Source organism: Populus trichocarpa, chromosome 2, assembly GCF_000002775.5.
Source record: "Populus trichocarpa isolate Nisqually-1 chromosome 2, P.trichocarpa_v4.1, whole genome shotgun sequence".
Classification (NCBI taxonomy): Eukaryota; Viridiplantae; Streptophyta; class Magnoliopsida; order Malpighiales; family Salicaceae; genus Populus; species Populus trichocarpa.
The window spans coordinates 8765536-8792043 of NC_037286.2; the positions used below are offsets into that span (position 1 = coordinate 8765536).

Sequence of the window (26508 nt, forward strand, 5' to 3'; positions counted from 1 at the left end):
TCATTTTTATAATTATAATTGTTATTTGCTTTTCCCTTATCATTTTTTAATTGAAATTTTTTATCTATCAAATTCGATCTTCATTGTTTTAATTATTACTTATTTTATTTAAAATAATATATAAAATGATAATTATTATTATTATTTTAATTTCTTCATCTTTCAATTTTTTATTTGTTAGATTTAATTTCTATTATTTTGATTATTATTTATTTTATTTAAGATAATTTATGAAATTATATTTTTTGTTCAATTTTATTCTCATTCAATTTTTTAATTTGTAAGATTTGTTCGTTATTATTTTAATAAACTTGAAAAAAATAAAACATTAACAAGTTATTTTTCAGTTCATTTTCCATGATATAACCAAATACTGAAAAGTATTTTCCAACTTATTTTTCATTACACTACCAAACATCGAAAAATAATTCACTTTTCTGGAATTTACTTTTAAAAAAAAAATACTTTCCAGTAAACAGCCTAAGTGTAACAGATAAGTCAGGAAACATTTCAGAGGGAACCAGAAACGAACCCCAAGTGAAAGGAGGGATAGAGGAACACACAAAGTTACTAACTTTCGGGCACTCTTGGGCTTATATCATGAGCGGCCTGGTGTTACAAACTTTCGACACAGAGAAAAGGGACACGCAAAAATCTTCTGATCATAGGTGAACAAAGAGCGAAATTCTTAACCACCATCTTGAAACCTGTCTCGGGTCAGAAATACCTCCAAGTTCAGTCAATTCCTCAACATTCATCCCGTCCCAATTCAGAGTGACCAAAAATCAGTCCAAAGGCCACTAATATTGTGTAAAATTGTGGAATTAATAGTTCAAATATCAATTCCAAAATGTTAATCGCGCATCATCTATTGTCCATACACTGATACACAGTAGCTAATCAGGATCAACATATTTAACAGAAATATGAAATGGTATAAGGTATTATTGATACAGACCTATGATCAAGAAATAATTGCGCATCATCTACAGTCAATACTCTAGATTTCCACAAGGCCATCAAACATAGACACTATGAATGGCAACTTCGGTACATGCCTTGACAGCACTACTTTCCCACTTCATCAATTGATTATGAGAATAACTTCAAATTAATCCAAAATAATTTGTTTTTTGTTTTTCAAAGAGAAAAAATTGCTGCAGCAGATTTTGGTATTAATGAATCTAGAAAATTACAGCATTATTCCATTCTATATACCCTCGACTAAGAACAGAGGAAACAAGCATATTCAGATTTCACAAAGATTTAAGAACGCTACAGTATTGAAATTCAATTCATAACAATCATAAATTCACATCTAACCAGGATTTTGTTTTCCATACCTGTTACAATGGTGTAGCTGGTAAGTAAAATGACAACGAATTCAAAAACTGAATAGCGATGATGTCTTGTGACTTGTGAGAGAATAACCCCTCCATCAAATCACATCACATCTGAAATGGCCATGTTGTCACCACCTTCGTACCAATGATGTGAGCAACTGCAAAGATTCACGTGCAATTCTCCATTAGGAATAAGTATCTCAATTTATTAGCACATTGGGAGGAATCCAATTTCAATCTGTAAAGAAGAGAAAAATGCTGATACATTTTGGCGAATCATTATGATTCAACATATAGGATGAGATATACACCTATTTTTAATTGGAAATTCCTTCTGATTATTTGGAAAAAAAGGTATAAATTGGAAGGTTCACGTTCATTTTCCTTCCAAGAGTAGTCTGTCATGAGAATGGCAGAAGAATGAGAAGGAAAAGGGGAAGGCCTCCCAGATAAGTTGTGGTTACAGTGGCTGTTACATGGTGAAAACTCCATGTTGACCCCCACACCTCCTAACCAACTGACAACACATATGCCTGTATCCAAATGTCGATCTCCTTTAAAAAAAAGTGAATCAACCCCAATTCAACAATGCTCCATTTCTATCTACACATTGCTCACCTCAGAAGCCAAAGTTCAGGGAACCAGTATTTAGGTATGGAATGCTTCAGAGGCATTGTGGTTCCAGAAAAAGAGCAGTACAATAAAGAGACCCTCCAAAGCAGTAGTTATGGCGTTCAAGGAACAACCACTTCTCATGTGCTCATCTAAGTAGGGAATCCCAAGTTCCATTAAGCATAATAAGATAAAATAAGATTCTTTACAAACAACTCTCCTGGGTTGCAGCACAAAAGGCTACGGCTTCAAGAATTCAGAGATTAAAAAATTATATATAAACAAAAAGAATACCTCAAATAGTTCAAATGGGCTGCCACGCCGGTATACATCGTTCTTCTTACTCTCATCATTGGAGAGAACTCTGGATAATAGCATCCTCCATCCAATAAGCAAAACACCTGTGCTTCCCATTGTTACTAAGGTAAAGGTAGATGGTGGAACGTGGCCTGATGATGCTGCTCTTATAATCAATCCTAGCTGCCAATCAAGCAAATGATAGAAAACAGTTCAGTCAGCCATTCTTTTCCGTGCCTGCTTGACAAATACCAATATAGTTGCAATAATACCTTTTGTTTTTTAATAATTTTCAGCCATGAAAGTCACTCAAATAGCAAGCTATGTGAAGATAATTGAAATGAATATTATTGAAAAGGAAAGAACCGGTTCAGATAAGAAAAAGCCCTAGACAACTTCAACTGAAACATGAAAATGTGGTTTATTTGGTGGCGCAATCACGAGCAACAATGAATACAGATAAAAATAATTTCTTCAACTTGGTAGCTGGCACACGATTGTAAGAGAAAAATGAACTCTTAAGGCTTTTGATTTTTATCTTAAAACAAGCAAAACCATCATGTATATAAGCTAATAGAAATCTGTGCAGCACAATCAAGGATGATCAAATTGGCCGTCTAAAAAAGAACATTAATAAAAATGTAAACCCTTTAAAACTGTTATATAATGAATTATATAGGAAGACATCTACCGAGCAGTTTGAGATCACTGGGCTCTCACTACTTGCATGAGGCATGGAACAGATTAGAAATGCAATTTAGCCTGGTAAGTGAGATGTACAATTGTACCACAAAAGGGTTGCTGCAGACTAAACCTCAGTTACCAATTGTTGATTTCTCTTTATTAGATGTACAACTGAGACATGGAACCATGGCATGTTTGATGGTGCAACCTTGTTCCACAATCAACACAGACAATAAATGCAACCTCTTATAAGACGCAAATAGAATTCCTAATTTCTTCAACCTAGCAGCCAGCATGGCTTTGTAAGAAAACATTGAAAGCCAAGGTTTTTAATTTTTATCCTAAAACAAGCAGGAGCAAAACGTGTATCTGAGAACAGAACTCCACGCAACACAATAAAGAAGTACAGGTTAGCCATCTAAGAAAGAACCTTAAAAAAAATCAAAACCCTTTATATATCAAATGCTCTAGCAAGACCTCTACTGAGCATTTTGAGATCGCTGGGCTCTCAGTACTTGCATGAGGCATTAAACAGATCAGAAATGCAATTGTGCCCTGTCACATGAGAAGAATGGTTTTACAATATAGAGCCTGATATAGAATAAAATTGCACTGAATGCATGATTTTCACATCAACTCAACTAAACATCAGTCAAACTAATTGGGATGGATGTTTTCATATATGCAATTATTGACGTTGCTTCATTAAATGTACAATAGGCAACTTAGAGAATATCAATTGCCTCTTACTCATTATCAAGGTAAGACATGGGATACTCTAGGACATTCCCTGCTTCATAATAGTCCCACATATAGAGCATAGCCTCTAAGTCAATTAGCAATAGACCAGTAAGTCTCACAATTTAGAGAAGGGTAGCTGCTCAATAAAGAGGCTCCAAAGTTGAAATTCTAGATCAGAAAACACTATTGGACACACCCCATTGTAGCCATTGATGGAATCTAATTTGTAATCAACACATTCAATCCTGCACCTGCTAAAGTCTAGTGTGCAAACTCCTATGATCATCTTGATAACATGTGCAAAACAATGAACAAGTAACTCCATTCCAAAGCCATGAGAAGGGACAACCTTATTTGATGAGAATCATCAAGCAAAAACACATGATCCAATAGAGGTGTCAATTGAGCCCATTACAAGGTCAAGGGCCAAGAAGATTAAAGAGGCACTCAATGTGCTTATTCAGGATATTTAGGTCAAGTGATGATCAACCTATAATTAATGTAAATCCACACAAGAAAAGCAGTTGGGGAAGTGACAAGGACAAGGAAGGGCAGTTTGGGCTTGGTTTCCTCATGGTTTGCAGATTCCTTTAGGAGTTGAACAAATTTAAGTTGGTTTTTAGCTTTATTTTTTTTAATACACAGTTTTACGCTAACAAACATAATTATCTATCCGACCGTTGGATCAGACTGAAATTTTGTTAGAAGGTTCCATAAGCATTATTTTATATAGGGTTAAAATTTTGTAACAATTAGACATCAAGAAATCCTTGTGATAAGGTTTAGAAGTTATTGTGTGAGAATTGCATTATTTTTTTAATTGGTTTAAAATTCTTTTTTCTATTTGGATTAGTAATCTTTTATTATTTTTCAGCCTTGTTTAGGATGTTTTTACCTGGTATAAATAGGGTTATTTAGATTGTATTTAGGTTTTTTTATAGACTTTGATTTCATAATAATATATTGTGTGAGATTGCTCATACTTTAGGTTCTTCATTGAATTTTTCTTGGACTTATTAAAGATCAACTGTCTTTATAGCACTCTTCCTATACTTTTAGTTCGTGATTCATTATAATCATAGGGTTAGGGTCTTTTTAATCCAATAATTTCGATGCATTGGTTCAAATAATCATTGTGCCGGGTTTTTTATTGTAATTTGATTTTAGCTTTCTTGAGTTGTTTTTCTTGCGTGTGGGTTCAAAAGTTCTTACTCTCCGGGTTCGCATTATTATCTCTTTTTCTTTCTTGTCCATTAATGTACAAAATATGATGATGCCTAATACATCAGAGCTGTTAAGGGTTAAGTTCAGTCACCCCTCCACTGAAATTTATATGAATATGTGAAGTCACGAATAATTAGAATGGCACTGGACAAATGGGAAGTCAAAGTTACTGCCAAAAATTAAAAGTGTGGGTAAACTTTGAGATGACACGACATGCCCAGGTTATGAGTTTTTACCGTTAGATGCATTTATGATTAGTCCACAGGCAAAATATAAGATACTAAATAAGAAAGCAAAACGCACTATGTGAAAAAAATGAATTAAATTTCATGATCAGAAGAGGCCAATATGCATAATGTGATGTGTGCATGAAATAATACGATGGCATATAGCTACGCCATAAAATCAAGCATTTCAAAAGTAGACAAATTGAGTAAGTTTCATTCATGTCCAAACAAGGAGTTCAGGCATATTGTTATCTCAAATTAGCATCTGCACTCGCGAATCCTCCTAATAACAATAGGAAATAAGTAGACAGCACCTCCTAGCAGATAATGGAACTTACAGGAATCCCCGTAGCCCATGATTTGGCAGCAGCAATAGCAGCCTTAGACAGACCATTCATTCCACGACCATCCTCACCATAACCCCCAAGGAAGTAAGCACCCAAAAACCACCCTGCTCATTATTAACCCACGTTAACTCCCTTTGAGCAATTGAATTTAAACTTTACACTGAAAAGAAAAACATGCAAATAGATTATTTAAAAAAAAAACAGGCATGCGTACCAGCAATAAAAGGATCAGCAGTGCGTAGTGTCTCGAAGTCAAAAACAGAGAAACCATGGCCAAACCTGCCAATTGCAGAGAACAAGAGCAAAGCCAACACGTCCCCACCAGCCAGCAAAGCCACACGACTGCCACGTAGCATTAAAAAGATTAAATGAAAAGGAAAATGCCCGTAAAATCTGTAGATAAAAGAAGATGAAAATTACCCCCATTTTTCAAGACGCCCAGAAGAAGTGGGTTTCTCGAACTGAATGACACCTTCTAAAGGAACATCCTCTTGGCCCACAAAAACAATGTCGTTAGGCGTTGGAGGAGAGGGAGGTGGATTGTTGGTAGAGAGGGATTGTTTGGTTGCAGAAGTGGAATCTAAACCTCCTTCGGGTTTGGCAAGAGTAAGGGGGAAGGTTGATTGTTTTCTGGAAATGAATTTGGGTTTGGTAGAGTTCAAGAATAATGGTGGATTTTGGGGGACGAATTTGAGTGGAGTGCGTCTTTTGGCCGATAAAGCCCCTCTTGGAGCTTGGCTTAGCAGCAACATTTTTTTTTTTTTTTTTTGGTTAACTGTCCCTCCTTGCGTTATTAAAGGATAAGAAAAGAATCTATCTAATTTCGGTATTTCTCACCATACGTTGCTCGCGTGGAGGGAGATGAAAGAATTAAATTAAATTATTAAAAGAAGAAGTTATTGTAGCCCTAAACCCAGTATACTATTATTAACACTTGAAAAAACTAAATCTTCTTAATAACTTAACTTACCGTGAAACAAAACACATATTATTATTTATTATAATAATATAATTATAAATTTGTCATGGAAAAAAATATTAAATTAGGCTAGTTATTTTTTTACCAAAACATAATTGTTTTTAATATATTATATGAGGTTAGATTTTTTTTTTCACAGTAAAATTACTATTCCAGTTTTAGGATAAAAAATATAATGTCTTTCATTCAATGTGTTTTAGCCATTTTATTTATTTCAAAATAGTTTAATTACATCACAAAAACAATATAATTCAATCTTAGAGATTTTCTTGGTTATTTTACATTAGTTTTATGGTAAAATTTAGATGTTGAAAGGGGTGTTATAACAATTTGTATATATTAAATATTATTTTAAAAAAAATTATTGGCACGTGCAATGCGCCAACAAGTGGACAACCTCCACGTTGTTTAGACAGCATTTGAAAGATCTCAGCTCCCTCGACCCAATAAGGTAACACGTGTTCCAAGCATTGACGACTATTTATTATTTTTTTTTTTTCTTCTCTCTTCACCTCGAATTTCATACTAGTCCATTAAAAGTCCAAAAACAACTTTCTAATTTATTAATTCTTCATATTTAGCTCCCTTTCTTTTTATTATGAATTTTGTGTCTTGAATAATTTATAAAATTGATATGTTTTTTCAATTTCATCATTCTTAATTTTTTTTATCCTTCAAATTTGGTCCTTATTCTTTTTATTGTTATTTTCTTGTTTCAAATCGTTTTTAAAATTGATCATGGTTTACGATTTCACCCCTCTTTGATTTTTTCCTGTCAAATTTAATCCTTATTCTTTTTATTGTCGATTTGTTTACTTTAACAAGTTTTTTAAATTGATTCATAATAAACTTCTTGATTGGACTCGGATCTAGTGTTTCACATATTACGAGTTTTTAATATTTGACTAGGTTTAGGATATTTGCTCAAGTTTGCTTGGTTATTTTTTTATTTGTCCAAGTTATTCTTTTCTTGTTTCATCCTTTGCTATTTATTTAATTGAAAACTAAGTTGTTTTTTAGCACGAATCATGGGTCACAAATCTAGTTCATAACTAAAAATTACAGGGAAATTATTATACCCGAGAACTCAAAACACTATTTATTGAAATAGCATTCTAACAAAATTGCTCCTCCACCATAAAAACTTTGAACTAGTTATTAAAAAAAATATATTTTCTCACCATTATAAAATTATTATTTTCAAATTGTACAAGGTTATAATAGTTTTTTTACTTCTTTCCGTGTTAAAATCACTTAGCTACCCCTAAAAAAACAAAATTGACATTAAGTGGCTTTATAGCACAATATAATTATTTAATTACATTTAAATGAATATTTTACTAAACTACTTTCCAGGAGCTTTTACATCTCTTCGTCGTGATTTTGTGGTTGATATTAAGTTGATTTAGGGGTATTTTTACATAAGAAAAAATATGTATATAAAAAACTTGTGGTGTGTGCAGTATAGGTGCTAGTGAGTGGGTGGAACGTGCAGAGCCTACCGGTAGCCAGACACCACCTTTTACACGTGTATTTAAATCATCTCGACTACCCTTTCATGATGAGACAACAAAAATGGCTAACATCCTCATGGTCCGGCACCAACAACATTTTCCTTTATTTTTCTTGTTTTCTCTCTTCTCCTTGATTTTTATATCTTTCACTTCAAAACTTTAAAGCAACCATTTGATTTGTTATTCTTTTAAATCTAGTTTCTATTGATTATGTTTGTTTTATCTATAATATTTTATAAAATTAGAATTCTTTTTCAGTTTCATCCCCTTCAATTCTTCATCTTTTAAATTTGGTTAATGTTCTTTTGATTGTTATTTTTTCTTGAGATAGTTTTTTTCAATTGATTATTTTTTTCACAATTTCATCATCTTTAAGTTTTTTTCCCATCAAATTTGATTGATATTTTTTTCACTTTGGAATTTGTTTTAATTGACTTTTTTTTTTCTTGACTTCATCCTTTAATATTAAATTGATTAAAAATTGAGCTTTTTTGTTAAGCCCGGTTCTATAATTTCACATATTGCAAGTTTTAAAGATTAACCTAGGTCTAAAAGGTACTCCCGAGTTTGCTTCTTTTTTTCATTTTTAAAACTCATGTTTTTTAAGTTTCGCCATTCAACATCTATTCAAACGGAGAGTGGGCTATGCTATTCCATTTATTTACTTTCTATAGATTTTTTCACAAATTTTAAAAATAGCCACGGTTATGTCATTTCTTTTTATTTGTCGTTCTTTGTTGAATTTACTTTGATAAATTTTTAAAATTTATATATTTTTTTAATTTCATCCTTTAACATTAGATTGACTATATATTAATTTTATTTTTCAATTTCATCATTCAAGGTTGAAGTTTTCTGATATTGGGTTTTGTGATTTCCTTCAGTTTCCTTTCTATTTATTTATCTCAATAACATCACTTAAATTGCAAGTTTAGAGAGTTAGCTTAAGTTTGATTGAGTTTGATTGACTTTCATGGTTTGCTGTTTTTTTTTTGTTTTTTTTAATTGATTTTTTTTTTTAATTTCATTTATTTATGTTTGGAATTGGAGTTCAACTTTTTATTTTCCTTCTAAGTGGCTCATTCCAGTCTCATTATTTAACTTGTATATTGGCATGCTCATTTAGGCTGTTTCGGGTAGGTTTGCTTTCCTTTTAATTTTTTAGTTTTTTTTCCTTTTTTTTTTCATTTGATTTGTTAGAATCCTAACTTCATCAATTTTATTTTTTTTGTTTTGGTAATCATGTTTCTTTGCAGCTTCCAATAATTTTGTTTTTGTTTATATTGATCCATTAACTATCGTTATCTTTTCATTTATAATCTTATTATATTATACCTTTTTCATTTATAATCTTTTCAATCAATTATATAATTTGTCTATGCTATTTTTAAAGAAGTAGGAATCACATTTTTTGGGGCATTGATGCAACTTCGAGCACAAATTTTCGTTATCTAAAACCTAATTACAAATTTAAATGGAAAATAATAAAATCAAGCAGTGATTTATTTGATTTGTTCATGCTATCTTAAAAGGACAAAAAATCACATTTACGAGGTGTGTCAAGGAATTATGATCAATCTTGAGAAATAATCCTCGAAAATTAATATAAACTAAAAGATGGCGAGTTATTAATCGCCAAATCCTTGTTATTTGGAACATTTTTGTTTTAGATGTTAATCTATCGTTAGTGCTGAATTTATATATATATATATATATATATATATATATATATATATATATATATATATATATATATATATAAAAACAGTGTTATCGCTTCACTATTATTGTTATTAAAATTTTAAAAATTATGCATCCTAATTATTAATCATCAAAACCTCTATCACTATCAATTTGTTTTTTGTTTTTTTTTTTTTTTGATAAATACTCATCTTCCAGTCACCAAATGTTATTGAAAACCGAGGAGCCTCTGGTTTTAGCCCTTAACCCAATTTTTACATCATTTTCATCACCAAAACCTCCTAACCATCCCATAAATATTTTAAAATCAATTGTAACCATGTATTAATCCACTTAAAAAATCAAATCAAATTAAAAAATTCAACTATATTTTCATATATAAATTCCTTTTTTTTCAATCATTTAGAGTTTTAAGACTATCATCAATAAATGAGGTGTTTAAAAATGTAGTTACATGTATTCACTCAAAATTACATTAAAATAATATTTTTTTATTTTTTAAAATCTATTTTTAATACCAAAAACATAAAATAAAATAATTTTTAAATAAAAAATTTAACAAACCTAGTTTGAGTCGCGCTACAAAACAGGAGCAAACTCTCATCATAAAAACCAACTCACGGATATACCAAGATTCCCAGTTAATGTGCTCGGCGTGTTTATCTCTGATGCTCACTCTCTTCAATTTGTTATCCTCCCTCTGCATCTAGGACCGAGCATGAAAAAAAATGAAGTTTAGATAGCATTCTTATAAGTGTTGGATGCCAGGGATCAAAGAGAATGTTGTATGCCAAAAACCACTTTATTTATATATATATATATATATATATATATATATATATATATATATATATATATATATATATATATATATAAAATTGGAGTCAAAACGGCATATTTTAGCTACTTTTTACTTGTTTTCATTGTTCCTGAACAATGCCATCTCCAAAGTATTTTTTATTTAAAAATATATTAAAATAATATATATATTTATTTTTTAAATTTTATTTTTGACATTAATATATCAAAAAAATAAAAAATAAAAATAAATAAATAAAATTTTTTTTAATAAATTTCTATTTAAACCGAACTCCAACCAAGAATATATAAAAAAATAAAGATCGGCAAGCAAATCCGAACACCTATTACCCCTATAATTTTAAATATGATTTAAAAAACACTTCAATCCAGTAAAGTATTCGCAGTGTCATTTTTTCTTTTACTCTTTTATGATGTGGATAACAGCCAGACATTTAAGAAAACGTTGTATACACTTCATAATTACGCTTCATTAGCCGACCAAGCCTCAGCATGACAAGCAAAAACTCCTTGGTCAAGCAACGTTGTTGTCCTTGAGGACACCACTAGCAGTAGCACCACCAAAATAAGTTTTCAATGCACGATCAGTGTTGAGTTTGCCCAAGTTTCCATTGATGGCAAAACTGATGTCTCTTTACACTCTACTAATCATTGCTAGTGTGATCTTCTTCAGCTTAGAACCAGCCATATCAATACCTCCAACCCGACTTGAAAAATCAGACTCAAATGTAGTCTTATTCCTCCAGGTCCACAAACTCCATCAAGTCATTCCAAATCCTATATTTCAGGTACTATATATTGGATTTTTAAATAAAAACAACACAATTGTGAAAATATGGTTAATGTTAAAACTATCAATATATAATAAATACTTTATTACAAATTTTAGTTAAGAAATTCTTTTGCAAAAAATTAAAAGATAAAGAGTATTGGGCCTACACGTCCTGCATGCTGAGGCCTAGCAATCTAAGCCTGCACGAGTTGCTTGGCTATCCATAGAGGAAGAAAGTGGATGACGCGTCCGATCTCTGTTTTTCCGACCATATAGAGGCTTGGTAAACGTATCAACAAATTCCCACGGGTACACCGTCTTCTCTCTCGCCATCAACAGAGACAGGGACCAAAGCACAACCAGAATGAACAATAGGGAACCGTCCACAAATGCACGATAGTAATAATTACATTGCAAACAACAAAAGACAAACCAAAAAACAGAAAGTATAAATAAATAGTTCACCTAAAAAGCATAAGCTAGGAGGAACGTGAAATGCAAAAACAGAGGTTGAATTTAAATGCATTTATGTTAGGAGGACAGAATCATTTATTTACAAATGACTGAAAGTAGAGAGACAGGGCAAGCAAAGATGTTTGTGACGCAAAGTTCACTCAAAAGAAATGGACATCTAAAAGGTGTGGTGGTTAAACTTGTTCTAATCAATCAGTGAATAATTGCTAAACCATCGATGTTCAGGGAATATGTGCAACAGGTCAGGTAGAATTATCTACAGGTAAAGCTTTCAACTGTCCATCAAGATTTAAGACCTACTCTATTCTGTTAGCTTAGAGCACAGACACCACTACCTTCCAAACTCAAAGTATCAACTTCCATGCTTGCCCTCTTCACTCTTTGTTGTTGTTGCATCAGATGGAACGTGTCCATTGCTGCCACGAACCAGATTCTTCACCATTCACACCAGCCTCAACAATCCGATTATGCCCACCAATTTCCATACCCCTGATGCTACTCATGTTATGCGTATAAGCAGGATAAAGACAGGCATTGCTGTAAGGAAACAGTCCAGCTCCAAGCATAGGAGCCATTGGTGCAACCTCCAAACCAGGTCTTCCATATCCTACCATAGGGTATACACTCCCATAAAAACTCATTCCATAAAAATGACCATGAACATCATTATACACCGGGAAAGAAGTGTAGCATGGGTCATATCCCTGACCATAGAAAGGGTGATTTGCAAGTTGAGGACCATTACCAATGAACCCATTTGAACCACTCCTAACAATATGACCATTAATTCTATCTTTCGGCACAGCCTTCTTAACCTCCACTCTCTTACCATTCAACTCATGAGAACCGATCAGCAAAACCTTGTCAACGGATTCCTCAGAATCAAAGGTGACAAATCCGAAGCCCCTTGGCCTGTTGGTTAAACTATCTTGCATCACAACTACATCTACTGTCCTCCCAAACTGTTCAAAGTAATTTTTGAACTGTTCTTCAGTTAGACTAGATGCTAAACCTCCCACAAAGATCTTCTTGGTCCTATTGTTTTTAGCGCTGGTACTATTATCACTATTCATACCCAATCCGTTGCTAGCTTCCTGATTACCGTGGGGGTGGTGTTGCCGTTGCTGCTGGTGTTTTTCAATTTTAGGTAGTGCTTTCTTCACTTCTACCTGGAAAGAAAAAAAAACTCATCAACGAAATAAACAACCAAGAAACACAAACAATAAATGCCTTTTTGAGTGTTTTTAATGGAGAATAACATCCAGGATTCAAACCAAACTTTCATGCACGAAACAAATCACATAAATAAACAAAAACGACCACAAATTATATTCTGTTTCCACTTTTATTGAAAAAAGAAGGTGTAAATTAATAATATAGCATTAAACACGCAACTAACACTCGTAATTAATCAAGACCAAAAAAGAGCAAAAAACTGACCGTTCTCCCAAGAATAACATGATTATCTTGAAGAGCCCTAGCAGCAGAAGAAGGATCAGAGAAAACAACAAAACCAAATCCTCTTGGAAATTTAGTGATTTTGTCCTTGGCAGTAAGAGAATGCGAAACGACACCGTACTTGCTGAAGTAATTTCTTAGAGTTTCTTCGCTTGTCTCACGAGATATACCTCCCACAAAAAGCTTCGCCTCGTCAATATTCATCTTCAATTACAGTGATCAAACCGGGAATTTCAAAAAGCCCTAAATTTGAAACCCAAATTGGGAACGTAAACCCTAGAAATTTTGGATTCTAGGGTTTCTGAAACTCGCACCTGTTTCGACTCTCGAGTTGTTGTTTTTCTTTTCTTTTCTTTTTAATTTTCACTGGATAGGATAAGCTTTGTGTGGGCTTGGAAGTAATCCAGATTAAAAATGAGTATATATTGAACAAGGAATTTGCTTTGCACCAGTAGTCTCAACTACTTCAAACTCTGTAACAGACCAGGCCCAATGCCACATCATAACTAGTTGGGTCCATGCTGTTAACTGTTAAGCTTTCCAGATCAGCTGCTACGAATCTAGATATCCATTACTTATATAAACGCTATTTGTTTACGGTCCAGATCGAACATAGTTCTTTGAAACACAATTTCACCTTATGGTTTATGATGGAATGTGTTTCATCAACGGCTTGAAAAAATACTGTTTATGCAAACTCGTAAATACTATTTACTGAAACAATGTGATAGTGTATTTGTCATTCTTACAAAAAAAAAAAATCTTTTAACTGATTGTTGGAGGTATGATGGTTATTATGATGTTATTTGGGAATAAGTTGGTTTTTTTTTATTATTTTAAAAGTATCGTGAAAATACTAAAATATTACTGGATAAAATATTATTAGATGCAAAAAAATTAAGAATAGAGTTCAAGGGCGCTTTTGTCTTTTCATGCAGATTTTTTTTTTGTAATAATTAGGTTGGGTAAGGGATAACCTGGTCTTTGGATGAATATAAAATATATTAAAAAAGTAGGCGCACACACCAGCACGTGGGAGAAGCATGTACTCCTAGGGTGGTGCCCGTGGCACCTCCTAGTTACAAAAAATAGCTTCCTTCATGTTATTGGAAGCGACGAGTCGTCCTCTTCCTGTTGGGGTAGCACGTGGTAGCGCTGGGTTGATAGAGCCATGTAATCTCAAAATATTTTATTTAAAACATTTTAAAATAATGTTTTGATACAACAGAAATCTCATAATCATAATAATTTTATTTATAACGTATTTTTGTTTCAAAAACTTTATGTTTACTCTAGATTTGATAATCAAATATTAGATTCATTAATAAAATATTTGATGGATATTAAAGATAAACAAGTCTTTATTGATAAATTAAATATATTTATAAAAACAAAATCAATATCACAACACATAATGACCAGCAACTTTCTTATTTAAAGCTTTGTTCTTGAACCGCAAACATTAGCATACTTGTAAACAACACCTTTATTATCCCTTTTTCTTTTATCAGGTTTCGATTCGAGATTCTCTTTTTATAATTTAAAATACAACCGCAACATTATACATATAACTGAAGGGTGTGAGGAAATCACTGTTTCCCCACACCCAAAAGCACTGTGGATTACAACAGTAATCCACAGTGCTTTTTCCTCTTTTTTTTCCCCTAACTTTTCCCCTCTTTTTTTCTTTTTCTTTTCAGATTTTGTTTTTCAAAATTACTTTTTTTTTTCAACTTTCCTATTTTTTCTTTTTTTTCATTTATTTTTTCTTTTGTTTTTTCCAAAATTATTTTTGTTTATTTTACTTTTTAAATATTGACCTGGTTAAAATTTTTGCTTTGTAATTTTTTTTTAAAAATATTGTGGATTGTTGCGATATTTTTCCACGTAGTTTTTCTTTTTTATTTTTTTATTTTTCAAAATTATATTTGTCGATTTGTTTTTTAATATGGAGCTGATTGAGAATTTAGTTTTGTATTTTTTTCTTTAAAATATTGTTGATTGCTACAGTGTTTCTCCCCATGGTTTTTTTTATGGTTTTCTCCAAAATTATCTTTTGTTATTTTATTTTTTAATATTGAGCTGATTAAAAATTACAGTTACAATATGTGAGGAAAGCACTGTAACTTTCCTTAAAAATTACTATTGATTGCTACAGTGTTTTTTCCCACATGGTTTTTTCCTGTTTTTGTTATGTTTTTCCCTAAAATTATATTTGTCAATTTTATTTTTTAAATATTAAGCTGGTTAAAAATTGCAATTACAAGTAAATACAAGTTTTTCCTCACAAAACACTATGGATTGATATAGTTTTTCCTCACATGTTTTTTTCCAGTTTCTTTTGTGTTTTCTTTTTTTGTAATATTTTTTTTCAAAATTATCTTCGTCGATTTTTTTTTTAATATTTAGTTGGTTAAAATTTAACTTTGTAATAAAGCTTAATCATGTGGGGAAAGCATTGTAACTTTGCTCATAAAACATTGTGGATTGCTACAGTGTCTCTCTGCATGGTTTTTTTTGTTATAATTTTTTTCAAATTATCCTTTTCAATTTTATTTTTTTAATATTGAGTTATTTGTGAATTACAATTACAAGTCATTACAAATAAGGCTAAATCACATGGGGAAGCACTGTAACTTTCATCACAAAACACTGTGAATTGCTACAATGTTTCTAACATGATTTTTTTTCCCTTTTTTTTGGTGTTTGTTTTGTTATTTTTTTTTTCTAAAATTGTCTCTGTCGATTTTTTTTTAATATTGAGCTGATTAAGAATTTAACTTTGTAATTTGTTTTTCTTTAAAACACTGTGAATTGTTGCAGTGTTTTCCCATGTGATTTTTTTATGATTTTTTTCAAAATTATCTTTGTCGATTTTTTTTAATATTAAGTTGGTTAAGAATTATAATTACAATAAAACTAAATCATATGAGGAAAGCGTTGTAATTTTTCTCACAAAACACTGTGGATTGCTACAATATTTCTCTAAGTGGTTTTTTATTTTATTTTATTGGAAAAAACGCTATAGTTTTCCTCACAAAATATTGCCAATTGCTGCAACGTTTTTTTCTAATGGGTTTTTTTCTTTCCAAAATTATCTTTGTTGGTTTTTTTTTTTAATATTAAGTTGGTAGAGAATTTAGCTTTGTAATTTTTTTTTCTTTTTATTAACTGAAAAGCTAAATCATGTAGCGAAAGCACTGTATCTTTCCTCACAAAACACTGTAGATTGCTACAAATCATTTTGTTCAGTCTCTAAGTTTTTGATCACCAACACAACTTTTTTTTCGTCATGAAATATTTGCTCCATCGTATTTTTAATTTCTATTACTTATCTAGTGCTTGTTTATAATTATAACACTATCTGTTGGGACTATGGACACCATTTATCTCCATATTGGTATGATATTGTCCACTTTGGGCCTAAACCCTCATGGATTTACTCTTGGGCTATACCCAAAAGGCCTCACACCAATGGAGATATTTGTCCATCCTTAATTATATACCCATGATCCTCCCCATTTCTAGCCAATGTGGGACTTTGGTCGTATACCCAACACTATCAAGTATATTTATTTTATAAACTCATGACATCACGCGGACATGTAATCTCGTTTACTGTATTTCTTGAAAGCTTAGCCTTTGGAAATGGAGAAAAGTAGGCTATTTTCTCTACTGATCAGAGATAGCCTACGCTTTCTTTTTCATCTTACAAAAATGATTTTGCTAGTCGGTGATAATAGTACAGCTGCATCTCTTGCACGCTAGTGTGGTGCTTGCCTTGGGTGTAGGATCGTGTCCTTGGCTTCTCTGGAAAGAATAACCCGACGTGTCGTGCAAGGAAATGTCACTTGCAAATTATGGTGGCAAATTATAAAGTTCATGGCCCAAGGTGCTGGCTTTGTACAGCTGGCTTCCCTAACCGTTTAGGCTTCGCTCAAACAGGTAAGATTTATTTTTTAATTTTTTAATTTTTTGCTCTTTAATTTAAAGTTTTAAACAGCGTGTTGCGATCCATTTTGAATCTTTGATCACGCATGGTAGTCTTTTTTTTTTATATCTTTAAATTTCGATGAAATGTCATCTGACCTCGAGAACCCTTTCATTCTTTCCCTCTTTCTCTCATTTCATGGGAACTGTGCCGTGTCTTGCAAAAATATGCATGGGATGATTTATCTCGAGGAGTGCATTTTCTGCATGCTGGAAGAAAAATTATGCATATGCTGGCCCTTTTCCTTGCTGTTTGGACCTGGCCCAAAGAACTATTTTTGTTAAAACAATCTGGCCCATCATCAATCAAATAAAGTCACGTGTCGATCTAATGCCAACCCATTGCCATTGGGTTTGAAATTTTAGATTTTAGATGAGAGTCCACGCTTATGGTGTGTTCGGCTGAGAGGTATGGTGATTTTTTTTGTTAAAGATATAATATCACATCTCTAAAAGCTATAGAAACATTCTTTTTACTAAAAAAATACACAAGCTACTTTAATCGGCAAGATTAATTACTGGATACTTGCACCTGAAATGTACAACAAACCAGCTTTCCAGCGAAACTAGATGATTTCAAGACTCCCTTTGAATAGAATATTATTATGCAGTTGACAATATAAACATGGTTTTCCTCAAACTATTTTGATATATTAATATAAAAAAATTAAAAATATATTATTTTAACATATTTATAAATAAAAATATATTAAAAATTAATTACTATCACAATTTTAAAACTTAGACGTAAAGAGCAACCACCTAAACCGAGTGTCCGAGTAAATTTTGAAATTTATCTTAGCATACGCTTGATACATTACGCACATTAACTACGGGTGTAGTGTAACCGAAAAAAGAAAACGACCAGAAGCGTACTCTAACAAGGCAAACAAGGGACTTTATTAATATTAGAAAAAAGTATTTCAAATAAAATGATTCATAACATTTGCATTCATGTCTATATTTTTAATTTCTATTGGCTCCACATATGATTTTAAAAGGCGCAAACTCGAAATCAAGCTAAAAGGGGAGAGAGAGTATTGTAAGAAGATGAGGTTCTCCACGTATTAAGCTCCTCTGCTTTGAAAGCATCAACTATCAAACGTTAGTGGGCCCTCACGGAGAAAAGTCCCGTCGAATTGGTACGCGAGGGATGACGGAAGCTGGGACAATGGAGAATTGAAAAGAAAGAGAAGAGAGTGATGCGGGCCAGCCTAAGGCTGTCGGCAAACGGGAAGCGAACTGCTCTATCTACATCTCGCCATCTTTAAGCCCAGCAACGAACATCATCTCTCTCAACTTGTCGTTCCTTCACAATCCATGCTTATTTTTCTGTGGTCCTGTGTCTCGGTCACACCTTCTGTTGACACGTCAACATCAAAGCCCCCCTCTCTCCACAGAGCACAGGTAAATTTGGTGATTCCGAGATGATATGATGAGGGAGATATTTTTGCTTGGTTGCTTGCTTGATTTCAATGATTTGCCTTTTTGAACCTTGCCTTGCCTTGTTTGTTTGTTTTTGGCTTTTGCCATGGTTTCGCGCATCTTTTTGTCCACGCAGGCACTTACCATTTAGGTTGGGCTGTTATCCAGTCAAGTTTAAATTAAATTATCATTCTTATGTATTTATCTTTTACAAAAAAAAATAATCAAATATCTTAGTGTTGGGATATTTTGATATTTTCCTGTGACTCATCATGAAAAGATTAACCGGGGTTATATGTGTTTTTTTAGATTTTCTTAAAAAAATAACTCAATTACCCTAAAAAAAAAAAAAAATTGACATGGAAGAGTATTTATATCTTTTTACTTTTTAAAACATAGTAAAAATGACACTTTACCATTAAAATCTAAAAAAATAAAACATGGTTCCATTGGTCTTTTCCTCGTGACATTTTTGTTATTACCAATTTCATGAAGGGCAATGTAGTAATTTGACATGGATTAAATATTATTTAAATGAAAAAACATGTGTGTGTATAACACAACCGCCACCACACCACGCTCCACCCTTCAGTGGCAAAAAAGATTTTTTGCCATATTGTTGAAAACGTCACCATATCCCTTTTCTAGTGTTGCAGCACGTGTCGATGTTAATAGGGTGATTTGTTGACAGTGGAGCTTTTTACTTATTTCTTCTTTTCGCTGTACTCCTCTAGAAGTATAGCTTGGTCCTTGTATACACTAAAAAATCTAAAAGTTTGGGCCATGATCCAAGCTCTCCATAACTAAACAAATTAAAATTGTTGAGTTTAGGCCTAAATTAAATTTATCATGTCTAGGCCTAGATTAAATTGATTAGGTTTGGGCCCAAACTAAATTAAAAAAACCTAGTATGAATACATTTCATGGTTCTTACTTTAATATCCCTCTAGCTAAGGGTATTTTAAATAATCTTCATATTAATATTCCTAAAATACCTTTTAAATAAATGATATTTGAGGTAAATTTCTAAGACCAATAAATAAATAAATAGTAAAACCACTAAATTATATATAAAAAAAAACACACAAGCAGATAAGACAAGAAAACATAAAAACATAAGGGAAGAAGAAATAAAGACCAGGGACTAAGCATAGATACTTGAAAGTTCTCTAAAAAATATTAAAGTCTTGTCAACATATGCAAAATTTTATTTTAAATCCTTTGGGCTTCTATGAATATTTTTCCATCCAAAACAAGATTCAGATTTGATCACTGACCAGATGATTCATGCATGTGAAGAGCACTTAAAAGAGTTTTCACATTTTCTTGTAATCAACTTTATTATTGTAATCTTGACACTACTTTTAATGTATTTTTAATATGCAAAATTTTATGTATAGAAATTTCTAGCACTCGTGATAGGATATTTTATTCATCTCATCTCTCGAGTCAGCATATCTCTCATCCAAAATGAAAAATATAGCGAATGCAAGCAATTCTTCGATCAATTCTCAAAGTGTTGAAATGGATACCTCGCCAACCACTTGTTTAAAGACTCGGTCTGGAAAGTTTAAGTTGGTCTTTCCATCAAGAAAACTTTAAAAAGAAAAAGAAAAAGAAAGCAACTTCCTTGAAATGTGATTTTGAAAACTCTCCCTTTCTACATCTACAAGAAGGAACTAATATTCCACCCCACGAGTCAAACTCAAGCATGCGGTCAAAGTCCAAATCTTATTATACGACTTCTTCTAAATGAAGTTAACGAGAGTACTAATCATCATCTAACCTGAACTCTTAAATGCTAGTCATGGTCACTAAGGCATCACTTTCCGATGATCGTATCCATCAAATGTCTCATAAAATAGAGGAGCTAAAAAAAATCCATTAAAAAAAGGGTTGCACAAATCACCATGTTGGTGGACCAACTGCAAAAGCAAAATTCATTTATTGGAAGCACCTAAAGGATCAAAGATCCATCTAGAAATAATGCTTACTAAGATCTTTTAGAAAGCCAAGATGCTATCTAAAAGAAATATAAGCAAGAGAAACATGATCAAACAATATTATAAAATGCAATAAGGAACACTGTTAGATTATTAGTGGGCTCACTTGCTCTTTAACAACTACAGTATACTATTACAGATATTATTTGTGTTCAATACGAAGGTGCTCCCCAGTCTTTTCTTATATATGATAACATATCAATGAAACGAGGATGCCACCAAACTATCAATTTCTAAAGCTCTAACAATTTAAAGGTAAAGGTAATCAAACCAATATATTACTTATTTTACCAAGATCTGTAATGATATAGGAATTATAGAGATTTAATTGTAAAGACAATTCATCCAGCTCCTAAAAAGAGTCGTCTCTAACTAGTACATTGAGACTATTGCTGAAAAAGTAGACACAATGATTTCCCCTTCTCAATCGGTTATTGTTATTAATTAATTAATTAATAATAATTAATGGGACGTGTGAGTACATATAAAAAGATGAAACAAACAAAGAACATGTTACTGAACCCGGCTCGGGACATGGATCAACCCGAGAAAGTTTTTAAAAAATATTTAAGATTTTAATATAATTTTTTTTATTCCACATTATAAAAATATCATATTATCATTTTAAGTTGAAATATTTAAACCAAAAAAGTTTTTTATACCACATTTAAAAAAACACAATTTTCTTCTTGTAATGTATAATATATATACTAATGGACTTCCAATCTTATATTAAAAAAATAAAATATTTTTTCAATGTTTATATAATGAAACTTGTTATAAATTAATAAGTAATAATAAAAAGATAGCAAGATCGTACGTATTAATAAGTAATGATCCATGCAAAAAAATAAAAACTTTTTAATTGCCTCTAATGCTCGAGTAAAAGCCTATGTTTTCTAGCTAGAGCATTTGTCTTCGTTGATAATTTTGTTTCTCTCCACCGACTGAAACCACTATAATTTTGTTTGTCTCTCCACTAACTAAAAAAACTATTTTTTTACTGGAACCACATTGCTTATCATCACCAGCTAGAACCACGTGGCTTATCTGGGGTCGATGCCAAAAAACATTACTATATATTTGATTTTCTAGTTCATTAAATAAAAAGTAGACAATTACAGTAGTTGAGATCTCCTCCTTGTCTTGATCTATTGTTGGTTTTGGTGGATTCCTTTTGGTTTGAAAAATAGAGAGGACGATCTCTGCCTCATGAAAAAGAAGTGAATAAGAAAAAAAAAGCCGGATTTTTTAGGTTTTGCCGAGTGAAGGTCAGATTGTTTTTCTCAGGGCAACTGTAAGCACAGGTTTTGCCGTATTTAATTTTTTTTATTAAAAATAAATTTTTTATATTTTAGATCATTTTGATACATTAATTTTAAAAATAATTTTTAAATAATAAAAAAGTAATATTATTTTAATATATTTTAACATAAAAAAATATTTAAAAAAACAATAGTTAATCTTCAATAGCCGCTGTCAAGCCTCTAAGTCACCTCGGTGAACCTGCTGGCCAGGCCTGGCGTCTGTCACGTGGCAATGCATATTTGTGCATGCAGCCCACCACTCCTCCGGGCTTCAAATCAACGGATGAGAGAGGGAGAGTGAATTAGATTCATTGTGTATTGCATTTGCAACAGCTAGCGGACTCGCAAGGCAAAGCAAGCTGAACTTCTTTTAAGGAAACCATTGAAGATAGGTTACTTCTTTCCACTCCAAAAAAAGTACTCTCAAGCAAACCAGTTTTTTTTTTATTATTAATTTGATAATGTGATAATTGTATTTTTAATTTTAAAATACATTAAAATAATTTTTTTAAAAATAATTTTTTAATAGCAATAAATTAAAATAATTTTAAAAGAAGTTGTTTTGATAAATTATATTGCTTTTGTTTTCTTTGTAATATTACTAAAAAGAGATTTTTGTTATAAAATGTTTAGTATTATGAAAGTTGTTTTTTAAAATATTTTTTATTTAAAAATATATTAAAGTAATATTTTTTAAAATTATTTTCTCTATCATTATATTAAAAACAATCTAAAAACAATCTAAAAATAAAAATAAAAAATTTCTTAAAAAATGCCTTTCAAACCATAAAAACAAACGGATAATTCGTTTGTCTGAAATATACGAGTATTTTTATTTCTAGCTTTGTCTGCTCAGTTTATATCCTCACCCCCGAACTGTCTCTCTCCAATTATTTTATCTCTTTCCAAAAACAAATCCAACTCTTTAAACAAGAACCAGTCTGGTTTTTTCAGTTTCACCTTCTGTAGCTTTAACTAATATCTATCATCAATTCACTTAAAATGCACCTGTCTCTAGCCCCTAAAGGTCATGTCTTTTTTGCTAATGGACTAATGCTTCAGTTTTATTTCTTCAGTGTCGAGGTTTTGTAGTTTTTGTTGGGATTTTCTATATGGATTTTGGGGTTCAGGTGGGTTTGGATGGGTTGGTGGGTTCAGACACAAGTAATAGTGGTTTCGCTTCTCTTGCTAGTTCAGATCCTGATGAAAAGCAGAAGTACGGATCTGGGTTCCTGAAGCAAGAGAGATCTGCCGCAGCCGATGACGATTGGAGGAACTCTAAATTGGCCAAAACCGAGTCAATGCTGCTTGACCAGAGAAACACTTTTCTTCTGAAATCTAGCAACAACTCTCTCTTCACTGATGGACAGCAGCAGCAGCAGATGCTCAGCTTCTCCTGTCCCAAATCAGCTTCTTCAGGGGAGAGAAGCTCCCCAAATGCCATGTTGCCATACTTTCACCTCACATCTTCTGCTTGTAATAGAAATACAGGTACCATCATTAAGGATTCAAGTCTACGTGGGGTATGCTTCATTATTTGAGGATATGATTGGTCCCCTTTGTGGTAACAAGTGGCTATTATAATCATTATGGCTTTATGGGGTGTGTTGCGTGGAGCCATGGTTTAATTGTTTATGTACTCGTAGGAGATGGGATTAATGTCTATTTGATCAATAAATGATATTTTGTTAGTTATTTCATTCAAATCTAGGAATGTTCTTATTTTAAAGTCCTGTCTAGATGAAGTAGATTTTTTTCTCATGTGTCTTCCTTCCTGTTTTGGGGGGTGATGGGTTTTAGGAATTAATCGAACACAGAAGACCAGCGTGCTCAAAAGAAGAAACATTTATGAAGTTGAAAATAGGAAGGCTAGAGCGACATAAAAGATCCAATTTTTGTTTGGGATTCCGTCTGTTTCTCTTTTTCTTCGCTCCCTTCCTACCTTTGCGGTCTGTTTTCTTGGCCCATCAATTGCAGAAATTCATGGTTTCTTCAGCCTCCTTAAATGTTTCAGGCAAATTTTGATTTTGAGTTGCCTTCTAGACACTTTGCATGCTTCTTCTCTTTTTTTTTGGCCTTTTGCACCCAGAGAGTATAACCTTTTCTATTTAACATTAAACTTTGGATTTTATTATCTGCATTTCTACATAGTTTGACCTGATCTGTTATTTTTTTTTGTTTTTTCAGGCTACAACTCTGGAATCTTCAATGCTGCCAGCATGCATGGGGTTTTGACTGAGACTAGATGGCCATTCACTCAATTACAATGGATGGAGCTTGAACATCAGGCCTTGATCTACAAATACATGACTGCAAATGTGCCTATACCATCTAATCTGCTCATCCCCATTAGGAAAGCTCTTGATTCTGCTGGGTTTTCTAGCTTTTCTGGTGGACTTTTCAAACCCAGTGCATGTAAGTTTTGTCTCTTCCTCCAGAAAGAACAGACTTCTAATTTTTTTTGCCATTTTGTCCACCGGATTGGCCTTTTTCTCTCACTCTCTCAAAATGATTCTGTGACTATCGTGATGTACAAAGTAGCCATACATGCCTTTGTGTCTGTCTAGGTGTGCGTCAGTGTTTTCTTTTTTCTGTGTGGTTCGGGATCGTTTGTGCAAAACGGGTTTCCTTTTCCTTTCCGCCGTGTATTAATCCTGCGGTAATAAATGGTTAGAATTTTAACACAGGTTGCCACAGCATCTTAATTAAATTATTAGTCCCTGAGAAGTAATAACTCCACCTAAACTTTCCTACGACCCCAAAAATTCAGCTATAATTCCTGTACTCGATTTATTTCACTCAAATGTAGTTAACACCAAAGTGCTACACTAATCTGCGTAGAATTTGCGTCATGCAGATTAACCAGGAATCAAATATCAGTTCTTTTACTGATATTTGTTCCTCTTGTCTTGTGTAATGTGCAAATACAGTGCAATGGGGTACTTTCCATATGGGTTTCTCCAGCAACACCGATCCGGAGCCAGGACGGTGTCGAAGAACAGATGGGAAGAAATGGCGGTGCTCAAGAGACGCAGTTGCTGATCAGAAGTATTGTGAGCGGCACATGAACAGGGGTCGCCATCGTTCAAGAAAGCCTGTGGAAGGACAATCAGGCCATTCCGCTGCGGCCACCACCACTTTAAAGCCAATGGCCAATGGCACTTCCTCTTTTGCATCAGCATCAGTGGTGGGGCTTCGCAGCGCTGTGTCCGACAGCCACACTATTGTGCATAATCAGCAGCAACCTGCCAGTTCTTCTAATCTTTCTGCCACCAATACGCTCAGCAGGTAAAAGCAAGATGGTTTTGAACCTCATTTGATCTATACAGCTATACAGTCAGTTTGGAATCTGTTCCATCCTTTAAAGGAGGATTCATTTTTCATTTTTTACTTTTTTGTTATAAAATGATTTTTATGTCGCTTCTAAGGAATTCGTTGATGTCATATTAAGGAGCTATTTCTTTTATACCCAAAATGGTTGTTTTAAAGTAATTGATGGTTTGTTTTCCATGGATGACTAGCAGGGTGTTCCTCGCTACAGAGAATGGAGGTGAGAGAATGCAAGATGCATCGGGCTTATCCATGCTACCATCCAGCATTGACATGAAATCCAAAGAAACTCCATTCTTCATATCAAAACAACAGAATTCTTACGGTGAATCCCTGCAAAATGAGTTTGCACTTGTCACCTCCGACTCCCTCCTCAACCATTCACAGAAAAGCTCGTCCTTGATGAGTTGCAGAAATTTTGGTTCGTCTCAGGACCTTACTGACCAGGAATCTGTTTCACAGCACTCCCTCCGCCAATTTATGGATGATTGTCCTAAAAGTCATTCTGATCGCTCTGCTGTTGCTTGGCCTGGACTTGATCTGCAATCTGAGAGAACCCAGCTATCAATTTCAATCCCCATGGCTCCTGCAGACTTTGTGTCATCCACTTCATCTTCAAACAATGAAAAGATCTCTCTCTCCCCGCTGAGATTATCGCGTGAATTTGATCCAATAAAGATGGGGCTGGGAGTGGGAGCCGGTAGTGTCGCCAATGAACCAAACCAAAGGCAAGCGAATTGGATTCCCATTTCTTGGGAAACTTCAATGGGTGGTCCACTTGGGGAGGTTTTGCACAACACCAATAATAATGCAACAGCAGAATGCAAGAATGAATCATCGCTCAACCTAATGACAGAGAGATGGGACAACAGTCCTCGGGTAGGCTCATCTCCTACCGGGGTCTTACAAAAGTCTGCCTTTGCTTCTCTTTCAAATAGCAGTGCTGGAAGCAGCCCAAGAGCAGAGAACAAGACCATTGAAGGTGGCAATCTCTGCAATGACCTTGGATCTACTATCGTGCATTCTTCATCATTGCCTGCCTTGTAACTCTCTGACCTGCCATTTAAGAAGTCTTCAGCTGATGCCAGATTATGAATAATTTGTTTTTTAAAGTTCTCAATCAGTCTGTTATATATTTTTTTTCGGATTTTATTATATGTATTTCTTTGGGCCTTGGTGGGTTTAGAAAAAATGTAGATGACTTGTAGGACGATTGCCGATTTGCCAGACAGGTCCTTTTAAAGGCTTGTGATTCGTATCA

At 33.1% G+C, this 26508-nt stretch overlaps 3 protein-coding genes across 7 annotated transcripts; 1 reads left to right on the forward strand and 2 right to left on the reverse strand.

Moving 5' to 3' along the window:
* Nucleotides 1-1154: 1154 nt before the first annotated feature.
* LOC7472637 (uncharacterized) lies at nucleotides 1155-6273 on the reverse strand. 3 transcript variants are annotated; one of them, XM_024594434.2, is made up of 5 exons: nucleotides 5896-6273; nucleotides 5690-5817; nucleotides 5467-5579; nucleotides 2250-2435; nucleotides 1155-1501 (listed from the first exon to the last, which is right to left on the reverse strand). In XM_024594434.2, exons 1-5 carry the CDS (start codon nucleotides 6225-6227, stop codon nucleotides 1472-1474), a joined length of 789 nt encoding a protein of 262 aa, XP_024450202.1. In that variant the 5' UTR covers nucleotides 6228-6273; the 3' UTR covers nucleotides 1155-1471. The 3 variants fall into 3 exon arrangements, with proteins under 3 accessions (XP_024450202.1, XP_024450203.1, XP_002302388.3); XM_024594435.2 differs by lacking the exon at nucleotides 1155-1501 and adding an exon at nucleotides 1537-1581 and having other exon boundaries at nucleotides 5896-6263; XM_002302352.4 differs by lacking the exons at nucleotides 1155-1501; nucleotides 2250-2435 and adding an exon at nucleotides 3363-3491 and having other exon boundaries at nucleotides 5896-6267.
* Nucleotides 6274-11768: 5495 nt separating this feature from the next.
* On the reverse strand, nucleotides 11769-13593 carry LOC7472638 (RNA-binding protein 1). Its single transcript, XM_024594517.2, has 2 exons — nucleotides 13175-13593; nucleotides 11769-12903 (listed from the first exon to the last, which is right to left on the reverse strand). Exons 1-2 carry the CDS (start codon nucleotides 13394-13396, stop codon nucleotides 12130-12132), a joined length of 996 nt encoding a protein of 331 aa, XP_024450285.2. The 5' UTR covers nucleotides 13397-13593; the 3' UTR covers nucleotides 11769-12129.
* A 9138-nt stretch (nucleotides 13594-22731) lies between these two features.
* Nucleotides 22732-26508, forward strand: LOC7472639 (growth-regulating factor 6-like). 3 transcript variants are annotated; one of them, XM_052450264.1, is made up of 4 exons: nucleotides 22732-23408; nucleotides 24105-24332; nucleotides 24848-25205; nucleotides 25439-26508. In XM_052450264.1, the coding sequence occupies exons 1-4, from the start codon at nucleotides 23030-23032 to the stop codon at nucleotides 26292-26294; spliced, it is 1821 nt and encodes a 606-aa protein (XP_052306224.1). In that variant the 5' UTR covers nucleotides 22732-23029; the 3' UTR covers nucleotides 26295-26508. The 3 variants fall into 3 exon arrangements, with proteins under 3 accessions (XP_052306224.1, XP_002301140.4, XP_052306225.1); XM_002301104.4 differs by having other exon boundaries at nucleotides 22733-23408; nucleotides 25442-26508; XM_052450265.1 differs by lacking the exon at nucleotides 22732-23408 and adding an exon at nucleotides 23452-24009.